The sequence below is a fragment of the Erythrolamprus reginae genome, chromosome 3 (assembly GCF_031021105.1).
Source record: "Erythrolamprus reginae isolate rEryReg1 chromosome 3, rEryReg1.hap1, whole genome shotgun sequence".
In the NCBI taxonomy this organism is placed as follows: domain Eukaryota; kingdom Metazoa; phylum Chordata; class Lepidosauria; order Squamata; family Dipsadidae; genus Erythrolamprus; species Erythrolamprus reginae.
The window spans coordinates 222616777-222641972 of record NC_091952.1 but is presented as its reverse complement, the minus strand read 5'-3'; the positions used below and the strand labels follow the sequence as shown (position 1 = coordinate 222641972).

General features: G+C 37.8%; 1 protein-coding gene across 1 annotated transcript; it reads right to left on the bottom strand.

Moving 5' to 3' along the window:
• Window positions 1–1134: 1134 nt before the first annotated feature.
• On the bottom strand, window positions 1135–24907 carry LOC139165079 (carbonic anhydrase 2-like). Its single transcript, XM_070747996.1, has 7 exons — window positions 19844–24907; window positions 17135–17332; window positions 7180–7298; window positions 5447–5539; window positions 4384–4446; window positions 3653–3808; window positions 1135–1961 (listed from the first exon to the last, which is right to left on the bottom strand). The coding sequence occupies exons 1-7, from the start codon at window positions 19869–19871 to the stop codon at window positions 1842–1844; spliced, it is 777 nt and encodes a 258-aa protein (XP_070604097.1). The 5' UTR covers window positions 19872–24907; the 3' UTR covers window positions 1135–1841.
• Between the last annotated feature and the right edge of the window lie 289 nt (window positions 24908–25196).

Sequence of the window (25196 nt, the reverse complement as noted above, 5' to 3'; positions counted from 1 at the left end):
GGTTTTAATAAATGAATTAATAGTAAATACTCAAGGAGATATAGAATTCAAAAGAATTATTTTGTTCAATGTGTTATATGGATAGCTGTTCATTTTAAAAAATGAGAAATGTAAATATTGTCAAAAATGAAAAGAGTGTTATTTAGTTGTAAGCTGCCCAGAGTCCCCTGGGAGCAGGACTGCATATAAGTCCAAATGAATGAATGAATGAATGAATGAATGAATGAATGAATGAATGAATGAATGAATGAGTGGGTGGGTGGGTGGGTGGGTGGGTGAGTGAATGAATGAACGAATGAAAGAATGAATGAATGAAAAATGAAAAACAAACAATATTGGCTACTATGTGCCTCTTTGTTTCAACTTGTCATTACAAATGTAATCAAACTTGTTGATTACAAATGGGTTAGTTGGAGAAACAAATATTCTACAGTTCCACTGAAACTTGTCTGGAAACTTTTTATTGATGTATCAACAGGTGTCAAGAAGGTGGTAGATGGTTCCCCTAACATAGAGAACTTGTTTACATGCAAACCTGAGGTTTGGCTGTGAAATAATTGATTAATACTGTGAACTACTGCCTAAGAAATTCAGAGTTAGTTTTACCTCGCCATTACCACGATATCACTGAGTGGCCGCCCGCCACTGGTGCTACTGGTACACTCCTGGCAGCGGGCGCACATGGGCATCTGGTGCAGATGCGCACCCCTGGTGTGAAATTTGGCTTCTGTACACACGAGGATGAGAATTTGCCAATTTTTGCCAATTTCTTTGCTTCCGCACATGCACAAAAGAAAAAAAGCCTGAAAATTGCAAAAATCTCGCACATGTGAGCATCTTTGCATGAGATTTCCCTTGTTACGTATGCGCAGCAGCCAAGTCTCACATGGTGGTGCATTGGGGGTGCGCAGCTGCACACGCATCACCATTTTCACTAACTAATCAGTGATCCCAGTCATATCAGAAGCAGCCCATTACTGCTATGTATTCAACAAACAGTAAGCTTTTTAGAACAGAAATGATCTTGGACTTTTATTTGGACACTCAAGCTGAATGCTGACAAATATTTTTATACTGCAGTAAAATATATATGAGTTACCATATGTCCAGTTGTAATTTTTATCTGTATTGCAGTTTAGAGACCAAAAACAACTTTATTGGTTTGAGAATATATCTAAAATACAATGTTTTTATTTAAATTATGACATTATTTTTAAATGTTGCCTTCATTTAAACATAATAGCATTTCATTTAGATTCGTTAACATCTGTGATTAGAAAAATAAAAGCATACTAACATCAAGTCATGGTTCAGATTCATGATTAAAAAATGCAAAACAATATTTACACATCAAACTATTTGAAAGCTAAGACATTTATTCTTCAGTACCAAGAGCTGCATTTAAGTGACTAAGTTGAGTCAAAATATTCTAAATCAGATGAAGAATGTCTACTTCAAAATGCATTCATGTGCTTCCATTAAAGATTCAAGTTATTTAGTGCATGTAAGATTTTATTCTATACAGATGTTCTGTAAGAAATGGCTTCATTTTTGCGGCTTAACATCCAGCCTCTTAGCAATCTGCAAAAGATGATGTCATGTTGCAGTACCAACATGAATATCACTGCAATTCTTATCAAGTATCAGATTCTGCAGACACACATCCACACTGCTATAGCTATGCTTTTCCTTTTTGCTGATGGCCTTTTCCTTTTCACTACAAACAAAGATGAGAAGAAGAAGAAGAAAAAGAACAGTAGGAAAAGAGAGGGGGAGGAATGAGGCTAGTGCATGTATCGCATTTCAATTTGTGCTCAGCAGGAAGAACTAATAGCAATAACTTATTGGAATGAGGCTCTAACTTCTCTGGTCTTCAGAGGCTGACAAGGGCGCCAGTTGTCAACCATGCTGCATTGAGGTTCATTTTCCTTATTGAAGCAAAGGCAGCGGATTTTGTTGATCTGGAGGAAATAAAGGATATTAGTATTTGTCTATTTCAAGAAGATTCTTAGGGTTGTGATGTAAGACTTACTAGGAACACAGTTTTTCCTGTGTATCTTGACACAAATAAAAATAGCAAATAATCTCCCATCCTACCTTTCCCAGTCTGGCATTGGCTTCAATGGTTTTTGGGCTACTGTAGAAGTTGAAATTCAACATGTCGTGAATGTTTTAGATCAGGGGTGTCAAACTCAAGCCCTGTAGGCCAGATCCGGCCTAATCCCAGCGACCGGTTAGGTCCCACAGAGTTGGCCTTCTCCGGGTCCCGTCGACTAAACAATGTTGTTTGGCGGGACCCAGGAGAAGAGCCTTCTCTGTGGCGGCCCCCTCTGGAACCAGCTCCCCCCAGAGATTAGAACTGCCCCCACCCTCCTTGCCTTTCGTAAAGTTCTTAAGACCCATCTCTGCCATCAGGCATGGGGGAACTGACACATCTCCCCCGGGCCTATACAGTTTATACATGGAATGTTTGTGTGTGTGTTTGCTTTTAATAATGGGGTTTTTAGTGTTTTTTAAATTATTAGATTTGTTTTTACATTGTTCTTGTTATTGCTGTGAGCCGCCCCGAGTCTACGGAGAGGGGCGGCATACAAATCTAATAAATAATAATAATAATAATAATAATAATAATAATAATAATAATAATAAGTGGTCCACCGGGCTTTAGAAATAACAAAGGACTGGCTCACAGAGCTTCTGCCAGCAAAAGTGAAGCATTGGAGGACTGTGCATGGCCCCCGAGATCCGTTTTCACTGGCAGAGGGGGACAGGTCATTGTGGTTGAAAATGGAGCTTGGGAGCCCATTTTCACTGGCAGAACACTCAAATCACAACAGTCGCTCTCAACACAAATGATCTCAAGCTGGCCACACTCACCCCTGGCCATGCCCACCCCAGGCGAGGTCAAACAAAACCCTGACGCCTTCAATGAAATTGATTTTGACACCCCTGTTCTAGACTGAGGAAATTTAGAGCATAAAATAATGGGTTGGGCCTCAGTGGTTAAATCTGATATAAGACAGATATGTAGGTTTAAATGATAGAAAAATGTACCTAAGAATATCCCAGATTCCTATGTTCTTTAATATAACGTAACAGCTCTTCCACAATCATTTTGGATGTTTGTGGTATTTTAATATTTCTGCATGTGTCTGAATTATACAGACCAATAAATAATAAAGGGAAGAGGAGAATTCATGTCTAATTTTAATTTGCCAGCGCATAGGTGTGTATGTAGATGTTATTCTATACATTCATCCATATCAAAGCACTCACATGTGTGACATGGTTGATGATCACATAATGAAGTGAACTATCCTGGTAAACACCACCTTCATATCATTTAGCTTATTGTGTCTGTGAATTTCCCCAACTGAATGAAAATAGTTTATACTAGCAAACAAAATGCTTTGTTATATGAAAGCTTATGCCTTTTAATAAAAAAATTAGTCAGAAAAGGCTCCCATGTTTTCCTTCCTTCATAGACTAACATGCAGGGGTGAAAAGCAGTTTCATGTTGCTAAGTCTAACAGTGTGAAATTCTATCAGAAAAACAATTTGCCCATGCTGTCTATTTAGATATTAGAGGGGGGATTAGTAACTCCTAGTGGCAAAAAGTGGGGAGTACAATGTCTGAAGCAAACGAATTTACCTGTTCTTTGCTCACAGACAAAGGTGCCTTCAGAACAATCCAGATGACACATTCAAGCAAAGGTGGTGTGGTCAGAGATCCTGGGTAAGTCCAATAGTCAAGAGAGGCAGGTAGGAGACCAGAGGGATCAAAGTTGGTAAAGTTAACCTCTTTCTCCTAGAAGAGAGAAGTTTGATAAAACAATAGTATAGCAGAGATCTTCAAACCTGGCAACTTTAAGACTGGTGGACTTCAATTTACAGAATTCTCCAGTCATCTATGCTGGCTGGAGAATTCTAGGAGCTAAAGTCCACCTGTCTTAAAGTTGCCAAGTTTGGGGACCCATGCAGTATAGTGTTTCTCAATCTTGACAACTTTAAGATGTATAGATTTCAACTCAATTCCCAGAATTTCCCAGTCAAAAACTCTGGGAGTTGAAATCCATGATAAAATATATGCTGAGATATTATTTTATCTATAGTGATAAAGAAGAGTATATGCTATTTTACCTCCTCCCTGCGGGATACCAAATTAACAAAAGTTTTTAATCCATGTAGGTAGTGTAGAATTGAAAAGTAAACATTAAATATAGCACTTTTAAACAAGATATAGTTAAGCCTTGCCTTTTAAAATACCGATTAAAAGCAATTTTATTTCAACACACATACACACACACATGCGCATGTTTTTTAAAAGAATAATAAAATTCACAGCTCCTATATTCCTGGCTACCAAGAAAAAAAAGCATTTACCTTGTGTTTAATGGAACCTAGCGCATCAACAACTTTCTGTAGTCCAGGACACGGATTTCCTACCTGTGAAACAAAAGGATAAAGAGAAGCTTGATTTATGCCTTGTGCCCCTGTCCATGTGTTTATGTAATTTTCCAACAGAAGAAGCCTTTTAAATTTGGCCCACTGATCTCTTTCCAAGAGGTTAGTATTAAATCAAAAATAAACTCAATACTCAGCTTCTGAAACAATATTGACTCAGTTTATCCTCTATTACCAATTTTCTGAAATAAATTTGGAAAATCAGATTTGCCAATAGCAATGGAATATTACTCTACATATAGTGACATAAAAATGTAGACACATATATACATATATAATGAAGTATAATAAAAATATGAATAACCACAGATCAAATATACATAATTTTATTGCTTATTATTTTATACAGACGAACCATTTAAGCTCAACTCTTCTGGTATACAGTATTTAAAATATTTTTTTTTTTTAAAAATTAGATGCATCGAATCCATACAAGTATTATAGTAGGTACTTGTGTATATGAATTTTGTACTTGTATCCCATATTTGATTACAATGTTTTGCAAGAATCTGTTAAATATGGAAGGATCTTCATGATTTTTCAGTAAGAATCTTTATAGATAAGTATCTGTTTTTCTGCAATGTGTTTGCTCACTTCACTTGTATCATAAAAGCTTGTTTTCTCTGCAAACTGTGTAGCTTGTTTGGAATCCGGTTGCATATAAATTAAATCAATTTCTGGTAATCCTGTAGCAGACCAGAAAATGCATCCAGCTGACTTTTAGACCCTTTTCAAATTTAAGGTTCTTTTTTAAAAAATTAACCGACCTTTTCAGTTTTCAATAGGAATTAATATAAAGGGAACAATGTTATCATCAAAACATCTGGAATTTATGTAGGCAGTTAATTCACTTCTGAGTAAAGTTACCTTGCTGGATAAATCCAACTAAATTTAATTAAATTTAATTGGATACAAATCCAATTAAATCAAATCAAATTAGATCAAATCCTGAAAATATAAAAGTTACAGATGGAAATACTACCTTCAAAAACACTCCCACAACTGCCAGGCCATCAGGGTGCTTCACAGCTTCTTCGAAAGTTCCATATTTTGTATTCCAATGCACTAAGTGGAGCTGGAATCAAGAAAAATACAGAAGACAGAAAATATCCATTAATAGTCTTTCCTTTAAACAGAAGAACTCAATAAATTATATTAATCTTTCACCTAAAAGCGTTTCTTGATTTCAGAGATAAGAACTGGCTTGTTAGTTCCTTTTCCCATACAATAAAATATTCAAATACAACTATATTTCTCACACTGTCTTCTCATGCCACTCAGACTATTACTAATATATGAGCAGACTGCCAATCCTTTCATTCAGATATTCATTCAGAGCTATACTTTATATAAATTTGAGAAGGATCAGGTATATTGAAAAAGAAATGGCTTTTAGCTATATATAAAAAAGGGCAAAATGAAGTAGCAAAAATGATTTCTGAAAGCTTTTACCACTCACTGGTTTTCTATCATGTACATTAACTGCTAATTTCCTTCTGGATTCAATTCAAACTTAAAGTTATTGCATTCAATGTCATAAAGTAACTTTTCCCAACTTTTGGCCTTCTAGCTGTTACTCTGCATTCGTATCTCAACCTAACTAGGAATAGCAGAGTAGCAGACAGGAGAAGGCTGACCTAACGAGTCTAAGCCAGGGTACATTCCTTGTGGTAATGTATCCATTGCATTTATCATCAAAGTGATAGCTCTGTATTATTTTTTGAATAGTGACTGACAGGCCTGTAAAAAGTGTACATCCTAGACCCATGGCACGCCGAGCCCTATCTGACATAATTACTCATTCCATTACTAATTTTATTTTAGGATTAAAAAGTAATATGACCCCTATATGTATCATACATACATTTGGAAAGACCCCTTTCAAAAATGTATAAATTGGCTTGTAATCAGTACAATATTTGTGCATATGTCATTTATAAATTCTGTTAGACCAAACAATTATAATGAAACTTGTTCCTGAAATCTGACTTTTTACTTTTACAAATAGGAATAGGCACTTTTGAACTAATTGGAACTTGTTTCAGAATAGACATGTCTAGATTATAAAATGTGAAAATATATATTGCAATATATTAAGTAATACATTTCACTAGTAACAGTCTCAGTTTTGTCTATTGAATCTTAGTCCAGAAACTAAATCAGTAGTTTAATTTATTTCAACAATAATATTTGTTCCCCTCTTTTACCTGGGACACAATTATTTTAATGATCAAATAGATTCAGAATGAGATATAATTTTGATAATGATACAGAACTTGAAGCAGCTTAAATTAGAGCAACCCCTTTTTAAGAACCCTTAGTTGTAATGAGATTCATTTATTTTTATTTCAATGCGTCTCATGTTGTTGCTTTAAAAAGAAAAGGATGAGTTGTTTTTATCCTATCCTGAAAGGTCAGTATTAAAGTATACCTAAAAATAAAAAACTAAGGTAACATAGAGACTTCAGACTAATAATATTAGTAGAGAATATGCAAAAAGTTCCATTTAGTCCATGTTAATAGATGGGTTGCTAAAAGTATTGTTTAGAATGGAATTCCAGTTGCCATCAAATATTAATTTGGTCCATCTCAACATCCATTTCTTATATATTTAATGTCCAATTCTTATATAGTTTAGCATATTTTTCAATAGTGAACAAACACACATAAACACAGACAAAAATAAACAGTTAATTAAATTAATGAAGGTCTTACCTCTGCATCATATTTCACTCCATCAACAGTGTGTTCAGAACCCTGGCCTTCACACGATCCCCAATGAATATGGAACTGCTTTAATTTGTAAATTCCTTCAACTGGGCCACCTTTCAGCACTGAAATAAAAATAGCTGTTGAAGACTTTGTCCATCAACTGGTTCCTGACTAAAAGAGAGCTTGTGCCTTATAAAAAAACTATTAATTGCTTTCTTACAGTGAGTTAATTTTTGGGTTACAGTTTCACTAATGCCTTTGCCAGGTTAAGCAATGTGATAAAAACAAAGAGTTGAAAATTATGAAGATACAATAGTTTGCCCCCATAGCAAATTTCCCACTGACTTAGTAGCACATTGATCAAATATGATCTTGCTGTGATAAATTGAATTTCTCCTACATATCAGCTGAGGAGACATTTAAAAACCTAATAAAAATTTCTTAAAGATCGTAACTTGCACATGCAAACCACGTTCTGATCCTGAATCTTAATAGGAGCTAGTTTCATAGGAACATCTGCATGCTAAGAAAGCAATTACATTTTTAACATTTGACAAGTCTAATTCTCAGCTGGTCCTGCATAACTATAAGATTTAGAGCATTTCAGTGCTTTCAAAAACACATTTTTCCCTCAGATGGCTGCCTCTAATATAACTTGATTTGCTATCTAGTGTTCTTCAATCATAGAGTAAGAAAAGAGACAGAAATCTATAAAAATACAAGCCAAAGTATTTATGTACAACACAGTTCACCTATACTTTCTCAAAAGGGCAGATGGTCTGGATATGTATGTATGTATGTATGTATGTATGTATGTATGTATGTATGTATGTATGTATGTGGGTTATGACAAAAAAATTATTATGCAAGAGTAGAAATGTTCCCCAAATATTTCATGTTTTAAAATTCTGTATTACAGCTGACCTGAGTTAAACTAGTAAGGATTATAAAGGATTAGGCTGTTTTGTCATTCACTTACCCACAGGCCATTATTGAGTTCAATCAGGGTGAATTATAATCATTACCCAACAGCCTACCAACAGGGCAAATTGTCATTTTGGGAGAGGTTTTTTTCCTTTTAAATGCTATCTCTCATAACCACACTTTCTATATTTGGTAATATTTGGTTCTGAATTAGCACAAGTTGAAACTTACAGGCAGGATGGTTATCTTAACTTCCCAGTTTAGAATCTCTAGAACCAGTCAGGCAAAACTATTCACGTGTTTAAAAATGTACTTTTAGTAATTTATTCTAATAAACAGCAGCTGGTTATCTAAGAGAAGTCAGCAGGAGACTGATAGCAGCACAAGGTCTAACTTTAAGAGATAATTTGTGGGGAGAAACCTTTCCTAAATGGCCTGTATTTATAGATATTACTTACTGGCTGTTTGTCAACAATTACCTTAAATGTACCTTGGGGAAGTTCTATTTAAAGACACAAAAATATATGTATAGCAAGTCCTCATATGACACCTAGGCTAATTTCATATAGAACTATCTCCTAGAATGGTATTGCTTGCAGGTAGAAACAATATCCAGTCACCCTGAGTCCTTTGGGAGTGGGTGGCATACAATTCTAAGTAAAATAAAATAAAATAAAATAAAATAAATAAACTAAACTAAACTAAACTAACCTAAACTAACTAGGTAGGTAGGTAGGTAGGTAGGTAGGTAGATAGATAGATAGATAGATAGATAGATAGATAGATAGATAGATAGATAGATAGATAGATAGATAGATAGATAGATAAACCTGTAAATTATTTGGCTGCTTGAATATGAGTTAAAAAGCCATACTGAACCACAGTTTTTGATTCCCTGCATAAAAAAGGGATATACGTATGCAAATAAGATATTTATTTATTTATTTATTTATTTAATTAATTAATTTTAATGATGAAAAAACAAAACAAGACATACAAACTTTCAAATATAAAACAAACACAAAGTGGATCAGCTTAATACGTTACAATTCTGTTTTCAACAATTCATTCTTTTTCTTAGATGTTAATTCAATTCATTTTCTTTTCTATCCAACTATATAATTTTCCCCAAACTGTGTAGTAGTCTTTATTTTGTTTATTCTATAATTCGTATGTTAATTTGCTTAATTTAGCACAATCGAGCATTTTCCTAATCACCATCTCTTCATTTGGTATATTTTCCTTTTTCCAAGTTTGTGCAAACACCAACCTTGCTGATGTTAATATATTATCAAATAGTAATCTTCCTTACTATGCTGTCCTCTAATTATTCCCAAAAGATACATTTCAGGTTTGATTTCCAATTGATAATTTAACATTTCTTTCAACCAAATTTGAATCCTAGTCCAAAAATTTTTTGCTTCCGGACATAGCCACCAAATATGATAATATGTACCTATAGCAGATTTGCATTTCCAGCATTTATTACTTATGTTTGGATGAATTTTGGCTAAAGGTGCTGGAGCATAATGCCACTGATAAAACATCTTATGTAATTTTTCTTTATACGATACTGACGTCATCTTATAATTAATTATATAGAACTGCTACCAGTTCTATAGAACCAGTCCAAACCAGGAGTAATCCACCTGTAAAACAGATCCCTGCTGGATCAGATCCATATTGTCATTAGGGCCATTGTGTCTCATGACTTTCATATACATTCTTAGACATTAAATGAAAGTCATGGAGCTCAATGGCTTTCTAAGAATTTGGAGAGAAGGGTGTCAAACAGACTTGCGTTGTATGGTGTGGAAATCTAGACTTGTCTTATTTGATACATTTAATCATACTCCCAAGCCTAAACATTCTTTCTCATGAATTAGTTATATTGATTTCAGTGGATATAGTTTATAAAATATGACAAAATAGCTAAAACTAAAATATTGTACTATTTGATGTTTGAAAACAATTCCATGTGGAAAAGAATTTATTACTATTACTACTACTTCGGAGAGGGGCAGCATACAAATCTAATAAATTATTATTATTATTATTATTATTATTATTATTATTATTATTATTACATTTAAGATTAAAATCAGACAATTCAAACAATGGATTAGTATTATTTCTCCCAATACAAACTCTGATGAAGAAATTGAAGAAAAGTGTCTGGGGCAAGGATTGCCTTGTCCTTGAGTGAGGAAAGTTGGGTCTTCTCCTTCTGGACAATTATGTCTTAATAGCCATAAACCTCTACAGGTACTCTATGCCTATGTTACTTATGGCATGAGGAGAACTTCCAAAATCATGCTGAATAAGGGTCTTATAAAGGAGTAGACTGTCCTTGGTTGATAGCCATTGACTATATCAGAAAGTTCAGACTGGGTGAGGTTTAACTGTTATGTGTGGTTCTATAGGATATTTTGGGAGTAGTTTTATAAGGGAGTTGCATGAGTAATCCCTCCAAAACATCTGTTTTATTGAAACGTACAACTGCCAAAGTAAAAGAGATATCTTTATTAAGTTATGTTTTTCTGCATCATTGTTTGTTTCAGCTTTGCACTGAATTATTAATTAAAAATATATTATAAAAACGTGCTTCAAAAGTATTATGTAAGGAGTGATTTACCTAGAACAATACAAGTTAAAATCAATTAAATAATTAAATACTAATTAGACCTTAATGACCCACATATATAAGTGATCCCAATAGCCATATGTGAACTTTTGATCTTTTCCATGATGTATGTGTGTGTAATTGAAAAGCTTTTGATTAATTTTATTGACTTTATCTACAATGGATTATGGACTAATATCATAATCACCTTGCCCTTATTTAATAACCAATTTATTATTCATATACACAAATAAACCAGTTTTATCATAGCCTCAAGAAAGCAGAATCCACACTGTGTGATCATAGGAGCAAATGTAGAACAGCCACCAAACAACATAGCAGAATAAACTACAGCTTGAGATACAAAGCTGATTCTAACAATCCTTGGATTTTAAAAATTGCTCAGGTGAATAGCAATATCAGTTAAGACTTATATACAGCTTCACAGTGGTTTACAGCCCTCTCTAAACAGTTTACAGAGTCAGCATACTAGCCCAAAAAATCTGGGTCCTCATTTTACTGACCTCAGAAGGATGGAAGGCCAAGTCAACCTTGAGCCAGTGAGGATCAAACAGCCAGCAGTCAGCAAAAGTAGCCTGCAGTACTGCATTCTAATCATTGCGCCACCATGGCAGTATGGTACAGTAAGCACAGAATTAAAAAATAGTATAGTATACAATTACAAACTTCCATAACATTTAAATTTTCTTTCTCAGAAAATAAAAGTAGAAGTAGGGGCTATCTATGATGGCTGAGAATTCTCAAAATTTAATCCCAACATAAAACTGAATGGCGTCAGATTGGCCAAGTTGCTTGTGAAATGCAGGGGTTATTTGTCTTTGGTCAAAACCAACCAAACAAAAAAAACCAGATGCCATCTTAAAAGCTTCAGGCAGAGCCAGTCCAGCACTTGTTTCTGCACGTGCACAAAATGATTTATCCATTAAAGGGTCAGAGAAGCAACTAAAGTGGTTTATATGCTCTGGTACATTCCATACAATGCTGGATCACTATGAGGATCTGTTCCAATGGATCTCAATCTGTATTTTAAGGATCTGCTCTACACCTTTTCTAATCAAATCAGCCAATCAAAACTTTGCACAGTCCTAATACACTATGATGATTATTTAAAAACTATTTAATTGATCTATTGATAATAAACAATTAGAGAAAATTATGTATTATGTATTTCAATAAGCTATTTATAAAAGTTATTAAAAGAATAAAGAAAAATAAATGAATATTAATATAATGTAGATAGAATGCTTAAGAAGTCTAATATAACATATTGCAAAGGATTTTTTAAATTTCTGATGCAGTGTATTATCTACTTACCAGACATACTGTAACTGAAGAGACTACAGCTCTTGGGGGGGGGGGAATTAAAGAAGCCTTCAACATTACAAATATTACCTTGCATACACATTTTGCAAAAATGGCAGACCAATCAAAATACATAGCCAAAATTGACCCTAGGAAGTAAAACGTATTAGCATTCTGTAGGGCAACTGTTTAATTAATGAAGCCATTTGAGGATTTGCAATGCTTCTGATACTGTAAAGAAAAGATCAGTAAATATTATACGTGGACTTTAAAGGATCCTTGCCAAGCCCTCTCTATCATCAGACTAATTGTAAAAGAATTACAAAGTGCACATCTGTGACAAAACAGCACAGATAAAATTCTAAATTTCATTATATTATCCTTCACTAGTTACCTGATTGCTACAATAGTTATAAACTTTGGTAGTCAGGATTTTAAAAATGTAAACATTAACAACATACGTTCTAGTATAAATAATAGAATAGTCACATAATGTTCTCTCTCATCTATCAAAGTAATGCATTACAGTCTTAAATATGTAATGCTGTGTGTAGCATCTTGGTGTTTCAAGAAGAAAATGGATTTTAAACTACTGATTTTGAGAACGGAACAGTCTAATTCTCACATATGTGACTCTATGTACAGTGGTACCTATACTTACAAACTTAATTCATTCTGTGACCAGGTTCTTAAGTAGAAATTTTTTTAAGTAGAAGCAATTTTTCCCATAGGAATCAATGTAAAAGCAAATAATGCATGCAAAACCATTAGGAAAGAAATAAAAGTTCTGAATTTGGATGGGAGGAGGAGGAGGAAAAAGAGGAGGAGGACAGTCGCTGCCCAGAGCGAAGGGAGCATTTCTTTTTTCTGGGTGCTGGCAGAGGTTTATTCCCTCTCCAAGCACCCAGAGAAAGGAAAATGCCTCCTTAAGTGCCACTGAAAGGCTCCCGTGGCAGTCCAGAAAAACCTGAGATGGCCGGGATTAAAGGGGCAATGGCAGGAAACTGGCCAGGCCTTGGTGCCACTCTCAAATTTCCTGGGAAAATTTTCCGGGCTCGGGTTCTTAAATAGAAAATGGTTCTTATGAAGAGGCAAAAAATCTTGAACACCTGGTTCTTATCTAGTAAAGTTCTTAAGTAGAGGCGTTCTTAAATAGAGGTACCACTGTACAAGATGTGGGAGACTGGAAAAATATTGGCATACTTATTTTCTGCTCCTTCCCATATTATTAATAATAATAATAATAATAATAATAATAATAATAATAATAATAATAATAATTTATTGGATTTGTATGACGCCCCTCTCCGTAGACTTTTTAAAAAAGAAATTCTGCAGAAAAGAGAAAGTGGGCCATGAGACAAGATTGGCTATAAGTGAAAGCTTGAAAAGATCTTTAAAACTATTTTTGTCACATTGTTACTTTCTCCAGCTAACTGACTGAGTCTCAGTCTGAAAGTCTAACAACAGAGATCCCTCTGTCCTCCTTAGAATACTGAATTTCTGAAGGTTCAGCAGTTTTCTGACTCTCATTGGCCCTATTGCCTTTCTCCAACCAGAGGAGAGGGAGACTTAAGAGCATGAAAAGTAACTAGGAGGGAAGGACTAATCATAAAATTGTGGCACAAGCACGCTGTAGATTATCTAGCTTATCTGCTAATGCAAAATGTAGTTAATTCTTGCAGAAATTCAAGCCTCACCTCTGGTTTTTAAGTATTAGCTGCAAGTCCATATGGATAGTAGTGCTTTCTCCTTAGAATTGTGAACAAAAATTAACCGCTCCAAACTTGACTGTAAAAAACATGACTTTAGTAATCGAGTTGTTGAAGCGTGGAACTCATTACCGGACTCCGTAGTATCATCCCCTAACCCCCAACAGGTTTGACCTCTCCAGATTCCTAAAAGGTCAGTAAGGGGCGTACATAAGCGCACTAGAGTGCCTTCCGTCCCCTGTCCTATAGTCTCTCCTATATCTCATATTTCTTCTCTGCTATATCCTCTATAGCCTTCATTGTGTATTATTGTGTATTGGACAAAATAAATAAATAAATAAAATAAAAATCTCAAATTCCTGCCCATAAGACTCATAGCTTATACCTACATTTCCACTGCAATCTTTTCCTTCCTTTCTCTGTTTTTGTGTCCAAAACAACCAAAATAAAAAGTGTATCTTCCTCAATAATCACCAATTTTACAATGAGGACAAAATATATAAATATGTACATTTTATACTGTGACTACTCATGCATGCAAACACACTAGAGCAGTGATGGTGAACCTATGGCAGGGGTGCCACAGGTGGCACGCGGAGCCATATCGACTGGCACGCGAGCTGTTGCCCTAGCTCAGCTCCAACATGCATGTCTGTGCTGGTCAGCTGATTTTTGGCTCCCACAGAATCTCTGGGAGGGCATTTTTAGTTTCCAGGGAGCCTTTGCGGGAATGGGAAAGGGTGTTTTTACCCTCCCCTAGTTCCAGGAAGCGTTTGGAAACTGGGGAGGGTGAAACATGAGCCTACTGGCCCTAGCAGAAGTTGGGAAACAGGCGACTTCCAGCCTCCAGAGAGCCTCTGTGGGGTAGGGAAAGCTGTTTTTGCCCTCCCCAGGCATTCATTCATTCATTCATTCATTCATTCATTCATTCATTCATTCATTGGATTTGTATGCCGCCCCTCTCCGTGGACTCAGGGCGCCTAACAACAGTGGTAAAAACAGCATGTGACAATCCAATACTAAAACAGCTAAATACCCTTGTTATAAAACCAATCATACATACAAACATACCATGCATAAATTGTAGAAGCCCAGGGGGCAAGAATATCTCAGTTCCCCCATGCCTGACGGCAGAGGTGGGTTTTAAGGAGCTTACGAAAGGCAAGGAGGGTGGGGGCTATTCTAATCTCTGGGAGGAGTTGGTTCCAGAGGGCCAGGGCTGCCACAGAGAAGGCTCTTCCTCTGGGTCCCGCCAAACGACATTGTTTAGTTGATGGGACCCGGAGAAGGCCCACTCTGTGGGACCTAACTGGTCGCTGGGATTCGTGCGGCAAAAGGCGGTCCCGGAGATAATCTGGTCCAGTGCCATGAAGGGCTTTATAGGTCATAACCAACACTTTGAATTGTGACCGGAAACTGATCGGCAACCAATGCAGACTGTGGAGTGTTGGTGTGACATGGGCATATTTAGGGAAGCCCATGATTGCTCTCACAGCTGCATTCTGCACGATCTGAAGTTTCCAAACACTTTTCAAAGGCAGCCCCATGTAGAGAGCAATACAGTAGTCGAACCTCAAGGTGATGAGGACGTGAGTGACTGTGAGCAGTGACTCCCGATCCAGATAGGGCCGCATTGAATTATTTGTGTGGGCACTCATGCATGTGTGATAGTGCATGCACACTCTCTTTTGGCATCCGAAGAAAAAAAGATTCACCATCAGTGCACTATAGGCTGAGATAATAAAAAGGATGCAAACCCCCCCCCCCCCCAATTACACAAAGAAACATAAAACAGGCATCCTCGTTATTTATGTTTTACATGCAGTTTTCTTATCATATTTCAGACAACTGAATTTCATTAAAGGGTCTGGATTCCAGATGGTTGACTCCTGCCTGCAGTAACCACAGAGAAGGTAATTGTGGGTGAGAACCTAAAACCTATTCCTAGTCAGTAAAGAAATCCTGCAATCAGGCCTGTATTTAGGGGTATTTTTCTTTTTATTACAGGGAATGCTAACAGTAAAATGGATTGTATACACACTGGCTACATTGCACAACCTATTTTCTTCCAGGGTAGTCCATTTAAATATTAAAAGAACTGTAGCCACTGCATGGCTATTTTCAATACTGTTTGGAAAGCATACAAATCCAAGCTGTTCCAGGTTCTTTGAAGGTGTCTCCTCAATGAGGCTGCCAACATGAGGAGAAAATACAGAACATTTGCATAAGCAAATCAAACCAGGTAGTGCCGAGAAACAAAGCAGCCCCACTTGTTTCTAGCGTCATTATGTCTCAGATTAGAATGTTCATTCATGGATACTGAAAGGGGGGGGAAATTGCATTGGCAAATCAGGACGATTAAAAAGGAAACATTTCAACTCCTGTTCCCTGAGATCAGCTTTGCACTGCCAGCAATTGCAGAATCGTCATAAAGGACAGAGAACTTACAAAATGCTAAAAAAGAGGGAGTTAATTTAGAATTATTGTGAATAGAACATTTTCCAGCAAAGAATGACTAACTGAAACATATGGAAATGTGGGGAAAATGTCATGTTGTTCCTTTTTTTAAAAAAAGTAAAGAATATTAAATGGAGAGAATTGGAATCTAATGGCAATTAGAATCACTTATCTTGGAATAATCATGACATATATGTTCCTGAATAATGGATGATCCTCATCATAAAATGAGCTTCCACTTAATGCTGATTCAAAAAGACATGTGATATATTATACAGAAAAATACAGGAATGTTACATAGAAACATAGAAGACTGACGGCAGAAAAAGACCTCATGGTCCATCTTGGCGGGACCACAGGGAAGAGCCTTCTCTGTTGCGGCCCCAGTCCTCTGGAATCAACTCCCCTCAGTACCACCCCCACCCTTCTCACCTTCTGAAATGCATTGAAAACATACTTATGCCAGCAGACCTGGGGCCGTTGAGTGATAGTTCTCTACTCTGGTCAGAAGTATGAATGAGTGATGACTGTATGTCTTTTATACTGGATTTCAATTTTTTACTTGTTTTTATTTTTATTATTGTAAGCCGCCCTGAGTCTGCTAGGAGGAGGACAGCATATACATTCAAAAAATAAAATAAATAAATAAAAACACTGAAGTGATATACAGCCTTCCCTCATTGCTGTTAGCACAAGATGATTTACTGGTTTTAGAAGACCTATTGCTATTGGGGGTGGGGGAATCATCAGTAAAAGTTAACTTTTGTCATTTTCTGGTTATATGCAACTCTGGTTAGAAAAATATCCCTCTGCCATACATCAATTAAGTTTTCTCAAGTCAGCCCTCCCCTCCCCTTTGGCTGCTGCTTCCATCTCTCCCACAAAGGTTTAAGCCTAAGAAAACTCATCCAATACTAACCACACTTGTCTCCAGAGTCATCAAAGACCACATTGAAGGAGTGCCCGTTATTGACTATCTTCTGTGCCGCAGATCCATCATATGTGATTTTCAAGCTCTTCAGTCCAGGGTCGAATTTGGAAGATTTGTGTTGGATCGCAATGGGTGACTGTCGTTCTCCATTGGCAAGAGGGAAGTTCTTGTGCCAAATAGCAGGTCCTAAATCAGAGAAAGAAAAGTGCAAGAATGAAGCCCCCACAAAGCATGAAATAACAACACAAAAGGAAAACAAACAGGGGGAAAGGCCTAATGCTTTAAGGCAGTTGAAAATTAGGAAGGCAGCAGTAGCAATAGCAGTTAGACTTATATACCGGTTCACAGCACTTATACACCCCTCTCTAAACAGTTTACAGAGTCAGCATATTGCCCCCAGCAATCTGGGTCCTGGATAAAGATAAAAGATCAAGAAGATAAAAAGATCAAGAAGAAAAATATTAAAGATTGAAGCAGCTTTTATGACTAATATTTTATTAAAAGGCACAAGCTGCAATTCACTTCATTAGTCTAGTTCTAGGAGAGATGACCTTGTAAAAGTCAAGAAGCTATTACAGAGGTCCCCACAAACTTGGCAACTTTAAGACTTGTGGCTGGAGAATTCTGGGAGTTAAAGTCCACAAGTCTTAAAGTTGCCAAGTTCGAGGACTTCTGTATGAAAATAACAAGAGATGCATAAGCATGCACTAAGTCCAAGAAGGTGGGAAAATATTAGAAAAGACTGGCTCCCATGAATTTTCTGGGTTGTAACAGGGAAATGGGGTTGAGGAATAGGTTAAACGTGCAAACTTTTACTATTACAGCTGATATCAGCAAAGTATAGTTCTAATCTTCTACTGGAACCAATTACCTGATTTGGTCTACCTCATAGGGCTGGCATTAGTCCCTCTAGGCATCTGAGGAAGTAAGCTGATGCTTGTGCCTTTTAATAAAATTTGTTAGCTGCAAAAGGTGCTACAGACTCCTTATTTTTTGCTAATATTGACTAACCTGGCTCTTCTCCTGCCATAAGGATACCTAAAAAGTTTTTAAACATTTTTGAAAGAATGAAGTTATTCTGGCCAGATAGAATTTGAAGCTCTAATTATAGAAAGATCACATAGAGAAGCAGATGGGAAATGAGGAAAAAAACTAGTGGAGGCTGGGGAAAGATGAGAAGCCCAGTTAAACTTGAATATGTTCTTGTACAGATGTAGCAAACTGGAGCACAGGGCCTGAGGGTTTTTTGAGATGAATGAAACAGCATCACTCAGATTTCTACACTAAGCTATTGTTGGGAATTAAAAGCTAAGGATGCTTATGATCTGAGCAATGACAAACTGGAAGCCCACCTATCTTATTTAAATTGATGCATCAAGTTCAAGGAGATTCTAGGAACTGGACATATAGCGACTAAAATTTACAGGTCACCCCTTCTTTGCAAAGCAAAACACCGGCTGACACATTTACATTTTACTTTCCATGATTTTGTTGTACAAATAAAAATAACAGCTTTCCGTTTCCTAGTGTATTTTAGAGGGGGGGAAACAGTAGCTTACCCAATTCTAGGCAAGCAAACTTGTTTCTCAATGTAGTGGGAACAAAATTCCCATCTCAAACAATCACTGTGCTTGGAGATGGCAAAGCACTTCTTGGAATGTTAAGTCCATATTCTACAAGTTTGCACTACTATTACTATCAATTTTTTCACATCATTCCTATCACCCATTTCCTCCCACTTATGACTCCAAGGCTGTAACTTGTTGCTTGTATCCTCAAGATTTTTTTATTAATATTGATTCTTTTCTGATTGCTTATTTGACCTCCTATGACAATAATTAAGTGTGGTATCTCATGATTCTTGACAAATGTACCTTTTCTTTTATGTACACTGGGAGCATATGTACCAAAGACAAATTCTTTGTGTGTCCAATCACACTTGGCCAATAAAGAATCCTATTCTATTCTATTCTAACAGAGTTCCTGAAGATACAAAAAAATCCTCTCCTGGGCCTTTCAGTTACCTAGCAGAAACTGGAAGAAGTGAGATTCCTTTTCCTTAAAAAGTGTCACTGCAGTTGCAACACAGTGTATCTTCCAAAACTCTGCTTGGAAGGAGGACCCAGCAGTAAAAGGCAGGTGGAAATTCAGGTGAGAAGAATCCGTAGCAGCCTTTCCCAACTTATTGCCTTTGGGCTGTGCACAGCTCCCCTCATCCCCAGTAGACACAGCCCTTGCGCTAGTTGGGTCAACCTGAAGGTCAAATGGCCTAACAAGCTCCTCACCTATTGCACCTGATACCTTTGATGGGATTGCAGGATTACTTTCTTCCACTCAGAACTCTCCTACTTGGAAATCTGATTAGTTCCTACATTCAGTCTCGGTCCAGCTCGAAGGCTAGAAAAGACCAAGCAGAACCCCCATCTCCCACCACTCGCTCCACAATCCCACCTCTTACTTCTCAGCAATCCATATGGAGCAGAAGGCAGTTTCGCCCCAGAGCCGGTCTCTCTTGAAGATCGGGCTTCCTTTGAGCTCTGACCGGGGAGCCACAGCAGCCTATCCGGAACGGCTCAGGTACTGCAAGCGGCGGCGGGGGGTGAGCGCTCGGCTTTGGCTCAGCCTCAGAAACGCGAACCCGGTTCCAGATCCCCGAGCGACCGAGGATGACCTTCAACCTACCGCGGAGGAACTCACCGTTCTCTTTGCCGTAGCCCCAGGACATGGTGGTGATGGTGATGGGTCAGCCGCGCGCCGGGTACCGCCGTCTCGGTGCGTTCCACCTGCTCTCGCTCGCCCGAGGGTGATCGACAGACCCGGGCTTCTTCCTTCAGGGGTTTTTATAGGTCCCCACCAACTCCATGACCCTCGCGGACCTCGCCGACGAGAGGTGGGGGTGGGAGCCAAGGGGAGGAGAAAGGGGGCGGCTCCCGGGCGAGCGGCCCCGGCGAGGGCGGGGAGAGCAGGACGGGCTGCAAAGACGGCGGCGGCGCGCACGGTTGTGTCTCCTCGGCGGTTTCCCGGAGCCGCTTTCGTCGCCGGGGGCTCCTGTTCCGTCACTGGTAGCGGGAACCGCTGCCGCTCGGGCGGCCACCGCGTCGCTTCAAGCCGGAGCCTGGCACAGCTACCGCCTCGGGAGGGGCGCCACGTAAAAAGGAGCGTCTTGGCTGAGGGCCGCCGAGAAGATGGAGCGGTTTCAGTTCTCTTCTGCCGGGCGGGCGGACGAGCTGAGGAGAACGGGGAAGGGGGGGGGGAGCGGGAGGAAATTGGCGGCAAGGGAAGCTGTTGCTTAAGTCCGGCTCTTCAGGGCCTCGGCGCCGGCCCCACACGCGCAGTTCCCCATCCCACGCGCCGGAGTCTCCTTCCTCCGGGAGGAGGAAGAGGGGAGGGAAAAAAACCCCACGAAAATCACTCGCGGGAGTGACCTTGAGGCGACGTGGTTGCGCGGGGGCGAAGCGGAGCCGGCCCGGCGGGTTTTTTTTGTTTTGCGGGCGATGTCGTGATGCGGTGGCGGGCTTGTGCGCTCTTTGGGTTGGGACGTGACGAGAAACGCGGGAGCTCGAGGGATTAGCAGAGCGCCGGAGGCTTCCCGGAGGATCAGGGAGGATCAGGCGCGCTCTGGAGTTGCCTGGAAGGTCGCAAGGAGAGAGCAGAGGTTGGTTTAAAAAAAAAAATTCCTGCGGTCTTTGACTCACCAGAGTGTGCCTCGTAGCCGGCCTGAGGGGGAGTATGGAAATGCACCAGATGCATCCCCGGGCAAGTACAGTACTTGGATAGGAAATGTCTGTGCCTTCCGAAGCTAGTTAATGCTTGCTTCTCCCTGCAAAAGGGAAATATAATTGTAACCGGTTTCCCGCTCATAAAAGCTTTTAACACAATAGTAATAACCATAACTTCAAAATATGGGACTTCCCTCCCCCCACTCCCATTTAAAATAAAGCAGTTCTCTTCCTCTGTTTTGGAAGCAGGAATGAATTCCAGTTGCAGAATAGGAATAGAATAGAATAGAATAGAATAGAATTCTTTATTGCCCAAATGTGATTGGACACACAAGGAATTTGTCTTGGTGCATATGCATATGAAGAAAATTGCAAGAAGATTTTACTATGCTCAGGTCCCCCTTTTTAGGCTAGTTATCTTCTACAAGCATTGGGCTGGGCGACCCAATGTGTTGTTTTTTAGTGTGGCCATTGAACTGATCCAGTGAGAATCTTGTATAGTATTCTAACCCACAGTGTAGAAACAAAACAAAAAAAATCGATGTCTCATCCCCTTAATGTACCTAAGCGTCCTGGAGATACTTTGAACTGCTTGAGGAAATAGTTCAGGCGGCTAACATTTAATGTGTGTATGTGTGTGGTTGAGATATTAATGAAAAAGGAGAGATAAGCCAGACCTGTTGGTTGAGGCATTGGATGGCTGCCAGTATTGCAAAGTAGTTTAGGAACTGTTTCAGGTAAGTATTAGTAATACAAACTCTCAGCGTTATTTCCTGTTCTACTTTTTCACTCCAGCTTATTAGAAACTTATTTGCATTCTTTTTTAACTCCATAGGAAGGTGTTTATGTGTCATATCAACACAGTTTGACCATGTTTGACATTAGTCCATGTGGCTCATCAAAACTGTATGACAGTAGAAAATGTCTCTTAAGCATTCATGGCTTAATAAAGTTTCTACTAAGAGCCATATGGAAGGAGTTAAACAGGATGTGACCAGTTCCCTGGTTCATTTCTATGCTTGGGTTCTTGTTTGACTTAAATGTTAAGTATTACTTAATCAATAAAGTATTACTATTTTGCATATATACACCCACACACATCAACGCATGCATTCTTGATAAAAGTGAGATGTTTCTGTTAGTAGCTCAAGAGTATTGCTAGTTTAACTATGTATAATACTGTACTTGTACATTCTCAATTTCAGTTGTCTTGTTTCTAATAAACAAATTATTGTAGGCAAAAAGGATAAAATAATTGCCTCTAGCTCTTAATTGCAAGGCAGTATTAATGCTGTGAGAAACATATGCACGCGCATACACTTTTTGACACTCTCTACATTGTTCTGTACAATGTTTTAGTCAAAGGCAGCTAAGACCCCTAAAATGTTCCGTTAAATGTTCTTCTAAAATTTTGTCTTAGCTGAAATGGATAAACTTTTTAAAAAGTGGAATGAGGAATTAAAAGAGAAATCACTAGAACAAAAGAACATGGCGCTATGAGCCTCTACCTTTGTGCCTTATTGCAACAGATAATAAAGATAAACAACCCTTAGGTTCTGCCAATACGGAAGGAAATATATTTCTGTTGATGGATCTACTACAAATGAAAACCAAGGGAGTGTTTACTTGATCAAATTAAATAAATCATATCATTCATATTTACAGGCATAATAACGTCAGCAGTTTAAATAAATAACTGAGCTTCAACAGGAACTTAAAAAATATACATATCTACTGAAAGTAAGATTATAGCATTTGTTTATTAATCGCAATAGCAAAAAATGCAAACGAATCCACTGAAAACTACTGGTTTTCAACAGGTTCCTTGAGGATTTCCAGAAAATGCTTCAAAGGTTACTGATTAACCTAGTTAGCTAAGTTCTTTCACAATTAGATTATGCCATTTGGAAATGACCTTAATGCACAGTTAGAAAGTTGACACAGAAGGCAATGAGTATAAGAGTTGGCTAACGTATGATTAACTTTAACCTACCTGTGCAGACCTTCTGTATATTCAAATAATGAAGCTCCAGATATGTCATCATTGGATTCTCTGGATGTAATGATTACCAGAATCAGGGACTTTCCTCTGATGTGTTACTATATGTCTATTTAATACTTTCCTTAATGTCCTTGTTCTTTAAAGAAGGAAGCTTCTTTAAAGAACAAGGATATGGCAGATTTGGAAGATATTTAGACTGCAGTTGCTATGAAGGCTTCATCAAATGTAGATCACTTTGAGAATTGTCTTTGCATGATGATTTTCATTTAATATTCTTGCATTGACTGTTGAAATGTGTGAGCACTAATGTAAATGTAGTAGATGAGTCTTATAAACAAACAGACAAACAGTTTATTCATTATTTAGTAAATTCAAGAATGATGCATTAGATGCTTTCAGAGGAAAAGTGATGAAATAATTTTGCTAGCAAAGGCAGCTGACAGTCTACAAAACAATTAAAATCTGATTCTGAAAACCGGCTCTTTCAGTAAAATTTATGTTACAAAGATATATTTATGGTGTTATTGTATTTGAGAATATTATGTTAAATACAATATTTCTGTCTGACACATGTATAATAAAGTTGCATATGAAATAAATGTCTTTTTGTGTTGTCTTAAGGATATTATATAATACATAACTCTAAAATGAAAAATTAAGCCTTATAAACTTCATTAGGATAAACGTTTGAGAGTCACATTTGATAAGTGATTGAGTGCAATTCACAAACTGAAGTATAATTAGAAGTCATTCAAGTCTGCATTGCAGTCCAAGGGCAAACAATTAGGTATTGCTACTGCAGTCTGTTCCTTTAAAGGTTCATTTAGTTTGATGGAGAACATAAGAAAAATCCATCAAAATATGTGAGCTGCTGATGGTGCAGCCGATAGTGTTGGGAGATTGTATCTTACAGCCTTTCAGTAGATACACTGAAAATATTATTACCCTAATTAATGTGCATTGCACTCCTGGAATTACCTGAGGGCTGAAATTAAATGCTGCCAGGTTTAAGTAGCATAAATAGCCACAAGGCTTTGCTTTGTGCTTCCCTTTCTTGCTGCTTTCATGCATGCCACATCTAAGAGCTTTGTCTTTTCTAGGGAACATTCTCAGGACTGATAAAATCTTTCAGGTACAGCTTGTGTAATATTCCTAAACACAAAAATAAATAGAAGGACCATCACGGTAGTGTAGAAAGAGGCTTTCTTTGAGTTGAAATCAAAATGAATAAGCTTAGAAGGGCAAATTTCTTATATAACAGCATTATATTCAATTGCATACTGTTCAGGTTAAAAAACAACCTTACTTGTTCTATAAGGATTCCATATTTCACTGTCATGTGGCTTTTCAAGTTTATGTTATTAATCAGCTCAGTTGGGGCTGGGCTGCTAGGTAGGTTGGGCCTGGTTATTTGTTATTATTTTTTAAATTAATTAGCTTTCTGCGCTGCCCTTCTCGAGGCGACTCAGGGCGGTGTACAACATTAAATATAACAATATATAAGAAATCTAGTAACTATAAAAATAAGAAAATTTACTAAAACATTTTAAAAGACCCCATGTACACTCGCACACATTCATCAAATCCAATCATATCTCGTATTGGCCGGAGACTGTGTTATCACTCATGGCCCCCATGCCCACCCACAGAAGTAGGTTTTTAAAGCTTTACAAAAGACCAGGAGGGAGGGGCGGTACATATCTCCGGAGAGAGTTTGTTCCCAGAGGGCTGGGGCTGCCACAGAGAAGGCTCTTCCCCTAGGACCCGCCGGTCAACATTGTCTGGCCGATGGGACCTGGAAAAGGCCGACTGTGGGACCTAAGTAGCTGCTGGAATACATGAGGCAGAAGATGTTCCCGAAGATAATCTGGTCCTACGCCTAGGATTACTACTTGGGAAAGAGATTTCCAAGGAATAAACTCATCTGAGAAGCTGAAGCAAAAATCCAGAAGGTTACAGCATGTATTTCTACACTATAACCAAGGAAGCTCCATAAAATACACCTATAATGTCATCAGCAGCTGAGCTTGACTTACAAAAAAAAAAGTTTCATTTAGAACTCCCACCATTCAGTGGTTTTTTTAAAGCATTTTTTTCTCTTCTTCCACACATACAAGTCCTGGCCTTCCGTAAGCTGATTTAATTTCATTTGAATACTCTTATTAAATTCCCTTAAAGTTTTTTCAGGAAATCAAGAGTTTTGCATCATAAGCACAGCCAACACTACAAATACTGCAGCCCTTTGTTCTTTAAATAAAGACTCCAAGAAAATTGTAGGAAATTATGCCTATTACAGTTCACCACAAGCATATCATATATTTTTAAAAGA